This window comes from Acinonyx jubatus, chromosome B3 (assembly GCF_027475565.1).
Source record: "Acinonyx jubatus isolate Ajub_Pintada_27869175 chromosome B3, VMU_Ajub_asm_v1.0, whole genome shotgun sequence".
Taxonomy (NCBI): Eukaryota; Metazoa; Chordata; class Mammalia; order Carnivora; family Felidae; genus Acinonyx; species Acinonyx jubatus.
Window position 1 is genome coordinate 123,099,524 of NC_069386.1, and position 14,364 is coordinate 123,113,887.

Below are 14,364 nucleotides of genomic sequence, written 5' to 3' on the forward strand. Positions count from 1 at the left end.
AAAATTAGGTGAATGAGGAAAGATACAGCTTCAAATAACTTAAAATGATCCCTGCCTTGTTGAGTTTGGGGATTTTGCCAGACTGAGGCTCGTTCTCTCCATCAACACCAGAGATGGGAATCTGCCTAGTTGTCTAGTTGTCTGGCTGACTCAACACTCAACAAGTATCTGTTCTAAGCTCTTGCACAGATCTACGTATTAAATGGAGTAATGACTAAGAGTTAAGGTGATAAATTCAACCTAAGCTTTTATTTCCTCTCCCTCTTGAGAGGCCCCTAAAATGATGGGAATGGCATTTTGATATACATAAATCCACAAGGACAGAGAGGACAGATGAGAGTGCGTGGGTGGTCTGGTGAGCTACAGAATTCTGAATGAGAAAAGGAAGAAGAGAGGAGACAAACATGAGTACTCAGAGGAAGCACACCTGAGGAGGCAGCTGCCTTGCCTTACAGAACCTCTGAAGGGTGTGGAATTTGGAGGTGATGGTGGTGGCAAGTGGCAGAGTGAAACGTGGGGCTATAAACAGAAGGATTTATTGAGGGTCTGCATCTGAAAATGTTAACCCACCGCCCTATTTATGTAAAATGCCAGCAGCCAAGAGTACCTTCCCTCTAGGCTAGAAATGTGAAGTCTCTTTTCTGAAGTTGACAAATTCTAAAACAAACAAACAAAAAGCCTCCATATTCTGGCATTTTTAGGATACACCAGCATATAGGCCACACAATTGTCCTAAAGCAGACTCTCGCCAGTGGATAAGCTCCCAGTTAGATTTTCAGTGCCTTGTTTTTAAGCATGAGCATGTAACCTAGGATCACCGGCCAAAGAACGTTTGTGACTTGAAAGATCAAAACCAAGATAAACAAGTGGGGTGGAAATAAGTCTGGAGGAGCCAAACACATTGAAGAGAACAGGAGAGAACTTTCAACAAAGCAACCATTAGTGACCTGAGATAAATCTGAGAAGACATGTCTCATTGCAAGGTGACAATAATGATAATAGATATTTATTGAGAACACACTGCCAGCTATTGTTCAACAAACCCGACATAAAGAAACTAAGGCACAAAAAGGTTAAGTGACTGGTAGTAAGTATAGAAGCCAGGATTCAAATCCAGATAGTCTGAATTTAAAAGCCACTCTTCTAAACATTCTAAACATAGTGTGTTCCTCAAATACACTATAAAAAAGGAAAACATGAAAGCTCTTCTTAAAATGTATCTTTGTATTTGACAAATATGTAGTCACAACTTTCTGTCTTTCAAGCACCAAAGTGCCAAAAATACAGCAATGAACAGAATAGGCAGAGTCCCAGCTTTCATCAAACTAAAACTAAAAATTCAAAGCCAGGCACAGGAAGACAAATCCTGCATGATCTCATGTATATGTGGAATCTAAAAAATTGAACTCATAGTAAGAGAGTAGATTGGTGGTTGCCAGGGATTGAAGGATGGGGAAATAGGGTGATATTGGTCAAAGGGTACAAAGTTTCAGTTATGCAGGATGTATTAAGGTCTGAGGACCTGATGTACACCAGAGTGACTACAGTTGATAATACCATTTTGTATACTTGAAATTTACTAAGAGAGTAGATCTTAAATGTTCTCCCCATTAAAAAAAAAAAACTGTGTGAGGTGATGGATATGTTAATTGGTTGAATTGTGGTAATTATTTCAAAATGTACACATATATCAAAACACCACATTATACACCATAACTCTATACAATTTTTATTTGTCAATTATACCTCAATAAAGCTGGAAACAAAAGTTTAAGTTTTATTTATTTATTTTGAGAAAGAGAGAGAGAGAGAGAGAACAAATGTGAACGGGAAAAGAGTAGAGAGAGATAGAATCCCAAGCAGGCTCCTCACTGTTAGCACAGAGCCTAATGTGGGGATTGAACTCATGAACCGTGAGATCATGACCTGAGTTGAAATCAAGACTCCAACACTTAACTGACTGAGCCACCCAAACGCCCCTGGAAACAAAATTTTTTTAATTCTTTAAATTAAGTAGAAGAGATGGATGATATGGTCAAAGAATTCTACCATTAGATTCAATAAAAAATAATAGGAGAAATTACAAGAAAAAATGGGAATAAGTCTGATGAATATAGGAAGTTCCTTTTTCACTTCCTAGGAATTACAGAGAGGGAACAAAGAAAATATGAGGAGTAAGTTATCCTGGAAACAATACCAAAAATTGTCCGAAAGCTGAAGAACATAGCCCTCCAGATTGAAGGCTCCACCCCACCCTCAGTGGCCAGCACAATAAGTGCAAAAAGATCCATATCAAGGGTTACCTTCATGAAATCTCACACTGGGAACAAAGAGAGTGCCGTATAATCATTTCACAAAATATACATGTATCAGATCATCATGTTGTATACCTTAAACTTACATATGTTATACATCAATTATATCTCAGTAAAACTGGAAATTAAAGAGAGAGAGAGAGAGCCATAAAAGCTACCAGAGAGTAAAAACCAGTCAATGACCAAAGAATAAGAAACTAAATCTCATCTTTCTTACCAAAAGCAAAAATGAGTGATAGAATTCAGTAAAGCCTTTAGAATTCTGAAGAAAAACTATTTACAACCTGAAATTTTACAGCCAGGTGAAGTATCAACTGAATATAAGGATGGGGAAAAAAAGCCATTTTCAGACATGCAAGAATGCAGAAAATATCTCTTTCATATATAGCCTTTCTAAGAAATTACTCAAACATTTCCTCCAATGAAAGGGAAAAAATCAAGAACACTACACAGGATTTAGGAAGACATTTCCACTGGGGACAAGGAGCAGTCTTCTAAGAAGCTAGAATTGTATAGACTTTGGAGGAACCATGGCTTCAAGCTGGAAAGCAATACGTTGAGATCCAAGTTTTAGAAAGAACATTCTGTCTTTAAGTCTGAAAGTGGGATTAGTAGAAGGTTTCTAAGACCAGGCAGAAAGTTTTTGCACACCTCAGGTGAAATGTAATTCAGACCTAAACTAAGGTGGTTGTAATGAGAACTAGGAGACTGTAAATGGCTAGACTTATAAACAACTGAGCTATCCTCTGATGAGGGGTATAGCTCAATTGCATCTTAGTATAGACATTCATGGCATAAATGTAGGGCAAGAGCAAAAGAGACTCCATGAGAACACAAGCCCCACAAGATGGTAGACAGAAAATAGGAAATAAACACCAGTAGGCTTGGAGGGAAGAATCAGGAATTCTTTGAGTGGAGAGTCAGTGTTACAACCGTGTTCAAGTATAAAGGAACTACCTTCCTTTCTGATAGCAGCCAGATTATATCTGATTAAAACTGTAGCTCTCTGCAAGAGGGGTTAAATCCCCAATAACGAGAAAAAGCAGTCAGTCCTCTTGCTTGACTCTATAAAATACCAAAGTAGCATGAGTGGAGCGACCTACATCAGGAAAGAGCAGCAGCTCAGGAGCACTTTAGGTAACAGTAGGCCTAATGGATAGTTAGAGCTTCATCAAGTGGCTCTTGACAGCAGGGAGTCAGATGGTTCCAATAGATTCTAATTTGGGCTGTAAGTGGCCTTAGGTGCCTGAGATGAGTGCATAGGCCAGATCTGTAGGACATTAAAGAGCATGGCAGGAAGAGTAAATGTTATTCATGGTACATTGGAAAGTCACTGAAAGGTTATTCAACCCATATGTTATGACTCAACCCATATGTGATGACTACTTTGGCTGCTATGTGAAGGATGGACTGGAAGGGAGGAAGGGTAGACAAGAAAGCTATGGTACCAACAGATGGCATTAGCTTAGACTAGAGAGTTTAAACTGGAGATGGAAATACATGGATTCAAAAGTTTTTTGGATGTTTGTTTTGTTTTGTTCTGCTAGATTTAATGGAAAAGAGTACGTTGGGTGGGGATGGGGAATCAAAAGCTAAGTGTAGGATGGACCTGTTAAATTGAAGTTGCCTATGAGGCATCCAGGATGAGATATTAAATAAGCAGTTGGATATGTAAGTCAAGATCTGGCCTGGAGCTATATTTTCTGGGTTCCTTGCTTCTGACTCAAGATAAACTCCAAATTGGGCAAGAAGGGAATTGACATTTATTGAACACCTACTATATGCCATGTACCCATTATGTTACAGATGTTTCTATCATAAGTTTTACACATTTCCCAACACCTGCTTTTCTCCATGCATGTCCAAGCACCCTCCCAATTCAGCCCCTCTGAGACCCAATTGGTGGCCATCTGAGATATGCTTGGGTTGCAGACACTCAGACACAGCATGGAATCAGTTTCTCCCCAACAGATTCCTAATGAGTCCCTGGAGGGTTACTGCACCTGGATGTATATTCAAAGACTCCAGAGACCTGATTGATGATAGGAAGTAGAGAAGAGTTCCTGGAGCACTGAACCTGAACTCTAGATCCAAATTATAGTTACCCTTGTTTGCTGAGTCTCTTTGGATATAACATGCCTCATTTCTTTGTCTTCGATTTCATTTCCATCTGCTTCATAAAAATGTTCTGAGAATTGAGGTAGATTCTAAATTACCTAGAGAGCATCTTAAGTAATGCAGATTCCTCCTGTTGGTTTGGGGTATGGCTCAGGAGTCTGTATTGCATGTAATTCTGATGCTGGTCCACGCTGGTGCCTGGACAAGAAACACTGATTTACAGAATGGCAAATTGGTAGTTTTCACCAAATATCTGCCTCAATCCTATCCTCACCACATGGATTACTATAGCAGTTTGTTTGTTTGTTTGTTTTTTAACTAAGGCCCAAATTCTTTGACACTCCTCCAATTGTGAGATGGGTTCTATGTTCCCCACCTTTCAATCTACTAGTTCTCTTGGGATACCCCAGATGCTTCCTCTCAAAATGCTCCCTCTCAGAACCTGACTGCCCTGATGTGAGAAGCCCAAGCCCCATGGAGAAGCCATCTTAACAGTCCAGCTGAGCTGAGCTTTGAGTTGTCTCAGCCCTGGCGCAGGCATGTAAGTGAAGGAGTCTGCATATAATACCAGCCCCCATCACTGACTTGCCCTGGCAAGTGTTCCTAGCTGAGCCCCAGACATCATAGAGCAGAGATAAGCCACCCCTGCCACGCCCTGTTCAAATTTCTGACCCACAAAAGCTATGCTAACAATAAAAAGACTGTTGTTTGATGCCACTTAGTTTTGGGGTGTTTTGCCATTCAGTAATTGGGATGGTTCCTAAAGTATTTTCTCAAGAAATAGCTATTAAAATGCAAACGCAGTACTTGGAAGGATAAGCTCCTTCAGATGAACACACGCAATCAGTGTATCCAACAGATAGCAAAGCAGGGAAAATGAGCCAAGAGATGCTCTCTTGTTTCACTGACATGACTGCATCACTGCATAAAGAGACACATAAGTTGCTTTCAGAAAACCGAAGGCAGGAAGATAGCAACACCTTGAAGACAGCATGTCTAAAAGGGAAAATACAGCATCAACAGGACAGATGAGGCAGAAGAGTAACGTCTAGCTTCACTTACTTCACAATTCCCCTTACGGTTGGCTCTAAAATCCCTCAACTCGCTCATTAACTGCAAAGTGGTTCATTTATGCCAGTTTCCCACACATACTTGCTTAGTTTTCAAAATTAGCTGGGATCATACAGTAATGAGTGCCAAGGGTAATTCTTACCACCAGGCAAGTATGAGAAATGCTGAATTATAGAATTTGTAAAGTACATACAACACAGAATAGCAAATGTGGCACCCTTCCCTGAGAATTTACAGCTCTGTAGTAAGAACGGACTTAATGTGAGAGCTTCGTGTTTGTAAAAAATGACTAGCATGTTCTAGCAGCCTTGAACCCAGAGAATGTAAATCCCAGCTAAGTCCAATGGCAACGACATGGAGGAAGAAGCTGTAAATATTGGAATTCACTTGCTAATCAGTACTACTAACTATATTAAACATTTTAAGTGTAATTATTTAAAAAATCATAATAAAAAATCATGTAAAAATCATGTAAAATCTAAGACTATTCAGTGACTATTTTAATTGATAAAATATAAAATGAGATATTAGGTTAAATGTTCATGGTTTTATTCAAGCTATTATTCAATGCAAGCAAGACAAAACGATGGAGAGGATATATAATCTGGACTGTCTGGGACTGAGAAAAGAATAGGAAATGCTACACTACAATGTGAATTACTTCTACTTGAGTAACTAACACTAGTGTCTGTGTTGCTTCCAGCCTCACCACCTTCCTCATTATTTTCAGAGGTGACTTGATTACTAACGTAAATACTGGAGTTTTCTTTACAGGAAATATGTTGACAGCCTCCTAAAGGAAGCGTAGGGAGGTTGTTCGGAGTCAGGAATTCACTGTATAACTCCCAAGCTCTGCATCATTAGGAGAAGATTTTCATAACACTGGTGTTGGCCCATATCAGTGAACAGCTTATTAATCCCCAAACCCTAGACCCCATAGAGACTGAGAGCAATTCAGGCCCCTTTAAACCATTCAAATATATTTCTCTTATGTTGTGAGACACTTTAGTAGTTATATGTTGTAATTTCTGGAATAAAATTGATATCCATCTCAGATTCCAAGAGTTTGCATGTATTGCAATGAATAAAAGAAAATGTCTGTGAAGCTATTATCTGTATCGATGCATACTGGAATTCCAAGTGACAAAAATGGGGGGTCCTTTGTAACATATCAACTTAGAAACCAAATATTCCTCTTTCAGCCGGTGGCAGTATCTAAAGAACTGAGTCTGTATTCAACAGCAGAAGAGAACACACCCCTGTTAATCTCAGGCCTGCCTGACTTTCTAGCCAAGAAGTAGAAGGTTCTGGCTGCTCACCGCCTCTCTGAACTACTCTGTTCTGTCCTCCCTAGGGACGTCTCTTACACCAGTGTCACTGCCCTGCCATCCAAAGGCCTGGAGCACCTGAAGGAATTGATAGCAAGAAACACTTGGACTCTAAAGAAACTTCCACTTACCTTGAGTTTCCTTCACCTCACACGGGCTGACCTTTCTTATCCAAGCCACTGCTGTGCTTTTAAGAATCAGAAGAAAATCAGAGGGTAAATACAGGTGTCTGGAAAAAGCAACAAAAGGTTTCAGTGCAAGTTGAATTAATTTCTGGGTTTGGGAAAGGTCTGTGGTTTGAGAGCCAGGTAGAAAGAATGGAAGCATCCATGAGCATCATGAAATCCGTGGGACACAATGACTGCAGACTCAAAGTGACTGCAAATGTGAAATAAGACCAGTGTCACCGGATCACAGCAGGGAGGTGGGGGGGGGATCATATAGAATCTTGTAGAGATCATACTACATGATTCCTAGTCAACTGGCTTTGTACCCTAGCTCGGCCACTTTCTAGTTGTGTTATTCCAGCTTGCTTACTCAACCTCCCTGAGCCTCTGTGGAGACGGTAATGTTACTATTCACAGAGGATTTGAGAAGAGTAAATGAGAAACTGAATAGAAAACAGCTATCACAATTACCTGGAATATTTTAAATTCTCAAAAAACATTAGCTATGGTATGTATTATTTTATTATCAGGCTGCTTACGAGCTGCAAAGGAGGAATGGCCTCTTCTCTCTGTGCTTTGTCTGAATCTTTTCTTCACTTACATTTTTACTCTGCATTATTTCCCCTCTTGTGTCCTAACACCACCTTCATTTATCATTTACTCACTTCTGCTCAGTTTCTATATAATATCTACCGGCTGACTTTCTGACTCATATTTGTAGTCAGAAATAAAATGGGATCTAGGGGCGCCTGGGTGGCTCATTTGGTTGAGCGTCTGACTTTGGCTCAGGTCATGATTTCACAGGTTCATGAGTTCAAGTCTTGTGTCAGGCTCTGTGCTGACCGCTCAGAGACTGGAGCCTGCTTCAGATTCTGTGTGTGTGTGTGTGTGTGTGTTCCTCCCCTGCTCGTGCTCTCTCTCTCTCTCTCTCTCAAAAATAAATATTTTTTTAAAAAGAAATAAAATGGGATCTAGTTGTGGGGGCAGAAGCAAAGGGGAAAGTTGAACAGCTGTGCAAAGAAGGCCAGTATGGCCTAATGCCTGCAGAAAGCCAGAAGTCAGGTATGGGGTGGTGAGAGCAGGCTTGATACTGAGGCTGTGTGGCCTTGGGGTAGGAAAGCAACAGGGATGGGTGGGAGGCTAGAGTGTACCTCAAGGGCAGGGTCCAGTTTTCTCGTTAACCTCTAAACAAGCTGCAATAGGCAGTCCTTTAGGCATTTTTAACCAGAGCCCAATAGATGAATTAACATCTGCTTCTGCAGCTGAAACAAATTAAAGAATCCCTTTTGATGTCAGTATGGCAGGCTAGTGAAAAACTAAATCTCACTTCCATGAGCCTGCCTGCATGATCGTGTCCATTTATTCATTTGTTTGATAAGTATTTATTAAGCACCTAGCACGTGCTTGGCACTGTCCAATCCCATAGCAATGAATAGGTCAGGCAAAAGCCCTCCCGCATTTTGTTTTCAGTCTAGTGGGGGAAGTCAGAAAATAAACAAGCAAGTAAGAAGATATCAGATACTACTACAAAGGAAATAAACACAAAGTAGGACAGTTTATTTAAGGAGATCAGGGAAGGCCTCACTGAGAAAGGAACATTTGAATTTAAAACTGAATAATGAGTAGAAGCAGCTATGCGTTTTTCGGGCAAAGGGAACATGGAGTTCAAAAGCTCTGAATAGTAGTAATAATAACCAACACATACATGGCATATCAATGTTCCAGGTGCTCTTTGTAAGAGTTTTAAAAAATATACTCATCTGATCCTTTAACGACCCTATATGAAATAGATACTCCTTCCACTTTAAAAATGGGATAAGCCAGGGGCACCTGTGTGGCTCAGTCGATTAAGCGTCCAAGTTCAGCTCAGGTCATGATCTTGTGGTTTCTGAGCTCAAGCTCCACATCGGGCTCTGTGCTGACAGCTCAGAGCCTGGAGCCTACTTCAGATTCTGTGCCTCCCTCTCTCTCTCTGCCCCTCCCCTGCTCACGCTCTGTCTCTGTTTTTCAATAATAAATAAACGTTAAAAAAAATTTTTTTAATAAATAAATAAAAATGGGAAAAGCCAAGCTTCATAGGCCTGCCCAAGGTGAACAGCTAGTAAATGGTAGAACCAAATCCTAACCTAGGCAGACTGACTCTACCATCCATGCTTTTTTACTCATTATTGTTCTTGAACTGGGTGCAGATGAGAAATAAGGGCCAATGTCACTGGAGTACAGCAGGAGAAGGGGTAGGGTGGGTAATAGGAAGTAATGTAGGAGAAACAAGCCTGACTAGATTATGTAGAATCTTGTCGACTCATGTAGATCACAGTAAGTATTCTGCATATTTTGCTAAGTCCTGGGGGGACCATTAGGGGTTTTCAGCAAGCAGTGACTTCTTTCTGTTGCCTTACAGAATCCTTGAGTCCTTCATGTGTAATGACAGCAGTATTCGGAGCCTGCGTCAGAGAAAATCTGTGAATGCTTTGAATGGTCCCTTCGACCAGGAATATGAAGAGCATCTAGGTGACAGCCATGCTGGATACAAGGACAACTCTAAGTTCCAGGATACTCGCAGCAACTCTCATTATTATGTCTTCTTTGAAGAACAAGACGAGATCCTTGGTTTTGGCCAGGAGCTTAAAAACCCACAAGAAGAGACCCTACAGGCCTTCGATAGCCATTATGACTACACTGTTTGTGGAGGCAATGAAGACATGGTGTGTACTCCCAAGTCAGATGAGTTCAACCCCTGTGAAGACATAATGGGCTACAAGTTCCTGAGAATTGTGGTGTGGTTTGTTAGTCTGCTGGCTCTCCTGGGCAATGTCTTTGTCCTGATCATCCTCCTTACCAGCCACTACAAACTGACTGTCCCACGCTTTCTCATGTGCAACTTGGCCTTTGCAGATTTCTGCATGGGGATGTATCTGCTCCTCATTGCCTCTGTAGACCTCTACACTCATTCTGAGTACTACAACCATGCCATTGACTGGCAGACAGGCCCTGGATGCAATGCGGCTGGTTTCTTCACTGTCTTTGCCAGTGAATTGTCAGTGTATACACTGACAGTCATCACTCTGGAGCGCTGGTATGCCATTACCTTCGCCATGCGCCTGGACCGGAAGATGCGCCTCAGGCACGCATATGCCATCATGGTTGGGGGCTGGGTTTGCTGCTTCCTGCTGGCCCTGCTCCCTTTGGTGGGAATAAGCAGCTATGCCAAGGTCAGCATCTGCCTGCCCATGGACACTGAGACACCTCTTGCCCTGGCATATATTATCCTTGTTCTGTTGCTCAACATAGTCGCCTTTATCATTGTCTGCTCCTGTTACGTGAAGATCTACATCACAGTCCGAAATCCCCAGTACAACACCGGGGACAAAGACACCAAAATTGCGAAAAGGATGGCTGTGTTGATCTTCACTGACTTCATGTGCATGGCTCCAATCTCATTCTATGCTCTGTCAGCACTTATGAACAAGCCTCTCATCACTGTTACCAACTCCAAAATCTTGCTAGTTCTCTTCTATCCACTTAACTCCTGTGCCAATCCATTTCTCTATGCTATTTTCACAAAAACCTTCCAGAGGGATGTATTTATCCTGCTCAGCAAGTTTGGCATCTGTAAACGCCAGGCTCAGGCATACCGAGGCCAGAGGGTTTCTCCAAAGAATAGCACTGGTATTCAGGTCCAAAAGGTTACCCGGAACATGAGGCAAAGTCTCCCCAACATGCAGGATGACTATGAACTGCTTGAAAACTCCCATCTAACCCCAAATAAGCAGAGCCACATCTCGAAAGAGTATAATCAAACAGTTTTGTAAGCTGTCCCTACACTAGCCTCAGTGGTATGGGACTTATAAAAGGCTGGTTTCTTGAACATGTATTCCTAACCCATTACATACACAAGATGACTGACCTAACCCTTGTGCAGGTGATGTTTCATGGGGCAAAATTTCATCTCTGGAGAGAGGTAGCATTAACCTAATCATCTCCCAGAAGGAAGAGAAGCTACCAGCACGTCTGAATCCCAGGTGATATCAAAATAACTGACACTTTCTAGAAGACTTGCTTGATGCTAACTGCAGTGACAACATTGTGTAAGATGCTCAACAAATATCAACTGAACTAGGTCAACACTGAGCTTCTCACTTTTAGATAGTGTTTCATACTGAAGATTCAGCAAATGGCAAATGCTATTAACTTAGCTGGTGACCACAATATAAAATTAGCTTTATGTTGGCTTGGTCCATTTTCACATTCCCTGATACAACCAAAGAGAATGTGAATTCCTCAAAACTGAAAAGTCAAACAGGATACAGGAGCAGCTATTATGAGGTGAAGGAGGGGAAAGGCTTAGCTTTGTTTTTTCAGACTCTGAAACTACTAATCATCTCTTCACAAGAATCTACCTGATGTGACCCAACTGTTATGTGTTGCCCAGAAAAAAACTGGCAATTTCAGTTTTTATGTGGCTGAGCAAACTAAGAATTGTTCTTCTTGGCTAGTCCCATAGCATAAAAGACGTGAACTCTAGAAATATTTCTAAGCAGCAGCAAGTGGGAATTATGAGCAGAGCACACTAAATCACCCATTGATTAACAAAGCAGGCTGGATGCGAGGTAACTGTTGGACCTTGTGCAAATCACTGGGCCACCTCTAAGTCTGTAGAAATGAAGGAGCCTAGGGCACCTTGTGACTCAGTTGGTTAAGCATCCAACATTTTGATCTCGGCTCAGGTCATGATCTCACAGTTCCTGAGTTCAATCCCCACACTGGGCTCTGCACTGACAACTCAGAGCCTGCTTGGAATTCTGTCTCTCCCTCTTTCTGCCCTTCCCCCCAATATGTGTGTGTGTGTGCGCGCACGCACACGTGTGTGTATATGTGTGTGTATGTGCTCTCTCTCTCAAAATAAATATACTTAAAAAAAGAAAAAGAAAGAAATGAAGGAACTTGATGGCCTCTTCCAGTTTTAAATCTCTATGTGTATCCCTTTCCCTTAAAACATGTTTCCATGACAAAGGAAAAAGAAAAGCACTAAGAAAGTAGAATCTGTTTTTCCTATCTTGTAGGGCTGCCATCTATTTCTCTTTGGAGTCTAGAGGTACAACACAGGAAATTTCTTGGTTCATTTTTGGTTGTGATATCTGAACCAAACGTTCTATGGACTGACCCAATTGGGCTGGATCTGAATTACTCATCTAATTACTAGATCTACACAGCTACAATTATCAGGCCAAAACAGGTTAGTATTCATATTATAGAATAAAAGTTTTGCACATTTTGGTTATTTGGAGTTACTATGTCACTGTGCAGATTCAATTGAAAACATTTAACTTGTCTTCAGGGATTGGTTTCTTTACTTACCTGTTTCCAACCCATAATATAGTACTAAAGCTGTCAAGCACTCAGGTAAAGTGACACTAAAGCTATCAAGAGAAGTTTCTTCCTTCTGAAACTACTAGCTCTTTCCAGCCTGTTGATCATTGGACATAAAATCTGTTCCCCAACAGTGCTCCCTTACTTAAAATGGTTAGGATCTATCTTTATCTATAGATGTACTCTCCAGATTATCTGTCAAGACAGCCCCTTCATTACATCCCCAGCAGAGATGGCATTTGCTTCTCAGTGCTCATGAACCACACCAAGGAATTTGAAGCTTTTGTTGTTGTAAGTCTGTGGAGTGGGGTTAGTGGACCCAATGGGGCCCCAGAGATGGTCCCCCTGATTCACCTAGAATCTCCCCATAGCAATACCTATTTCCGATCATCACTGAGACCTCAGCATCTTAATAGAAATACTCTACACACTGAAATCATGACTTATCCACCAGTTCACTTGTAACTAATGAAACTAAACAGATGTGTGATGCTTGTGTTTCTCACCTGTAACATTTTGAAATCTCACATCCTGATAGTGAGTTTTATCTCGAGTAGTTGAGATAACATTTTGGAAACAGTCCTAGAAAAGAAACTTCAACACAGTTGTTACTAAAATTTTCATTCACAACATGAAGTAAATTTTCTTCCTTTGAAATGATTGTGCTGAATCCTAGAGTATTGCTTTGTCTAATTTGTGAGCTTCTTTTAGGGTTACCATTACATGTGTTAAAACTCAAGACAGAAAAAAAAACAGTTGAAAAATTTGCTAATTAAATCATATTAAAACAAATTATTGACTGCCAATAACTTAAGTATAAAATTGTGTCTTGATAATAAATGGTCTTTATGTAAAAAACTTATTCATGAGGAATTGAATTATGATCCATTGACCTGCAGTGATGGCTAAGAGAAAAAATGTGATTAGTGTTGACATTAGGAATTTAAATAGTGCTCTAGTGAAGGTAATAAATCTATAATGCCTGGTTGGAGTTTAATTTATCTGGCAGCTTTCAACTATCTGAAGATAGACCCAAATAACAGGATAAACAGTGTCAGGCCAATCAGAATAGATGTCACAAACTTCATGCCCTAAAGCTTAGACATGTTGCCCATAGCAGTGTCTCTCAAAACACCCTCAAAGTTTATGATTCTTGCTTTATGGATAACCTACTGTATACTAGAAGCAGCCAATTAGAAGAAGAGAGTATAATTCTGGGAAGTACCATGAGAGTGGCAATAAGGCAAAAGTGAGGGCAAAAAATGAAAACTGTATTCACAAGAATTCAAAACAATAACAGTTTGAAAATAAATACTCTTAACTGCTTGGAGTCTTTGGGGGAAAATGTATAATAACACAGTAGAGGGGACAGGTAAAACTTGGTAGCAATGCATTCTGTTTTAAAAGATATAAATGTTCTAGCTCAGAGCAGTGAATGGAGTCCTGGCACCTACCGACCTTCTCTTTCAAATTCCACTGAAATGACAATGAAGAAGTAAAAACTGGGACCAAGCCAAAACCATACTGTGAACAGGAGGAATGGCACCAGAACAGACCAGCCTCTGTGGCTTTCTGAAGGATGGAAAGTCTATGGCCTTGAGTTGATAGATAACCGACTGGAGAAGGCTGTGGACCAGAACGCAATGACCAAATAAGGCTGCAGTTCTAGAGGGATGTGTTCTTCCCTGCATAGTCCTAGACAGACATCTAAGCCTGAAAGTCACAGGACCAAGGGGCTAATTAAAGTAATTAATTGCAAATCTGTTTCATGTGGCCCCCCCATTGACTCTTCCTATGTTAGAATTCAGTGTTTGCCCCAGGCTGAAATCAACAAAGTGATTGTAAAGGAATTAAGTGATCAGTGTAAATGGGGCCAAGTTCCTGGTCTGGGGCAGTGGCAGATGCAGCCCACTCACCTACTTCTGCTCTCACATCATACAACAGAGCCTGGACATTGACATAGACATCATTATCAGCCCCCCAGTCACGGAAAGG

General features: G+C 40.9%; 1 protein-coding gene across 5 annotated transcripts in view; it reads left to right on the forward strand.

The window, feature by feature from the left end:
• TSHR (thyroid stimulating hormone receptor) overlaps positions 1-13,355 on the forward strand; it is a 156,595-nt gene extending 143,240 nt beyond the window's left edge. For 4 of the 5 annotated variants that reach the window (XM_027066338.2, XM_015081771.3, XM_027066340.2 and 1 more), the window contains 2 exons: positions 6,859-7,047; positions 9,401-13,355. In XM_027066338.2, the coding sequence (XP_026922139.1) occupies positions 6,859-7,047; positions 9,401-10,811 (1,600 nt within the window). In that variant the 3' untranslated portion in view covers positions 10,812-13,355. The remainder of the gene's footprint in view (positions 1-6,858; positions 7,048-9,400) is intronic. The other variant, XM_053224792.1, reaches the window with a different exon arrangement.
• Positions 13,356-14,364: the final 1,009 nt, after the last annotated feature.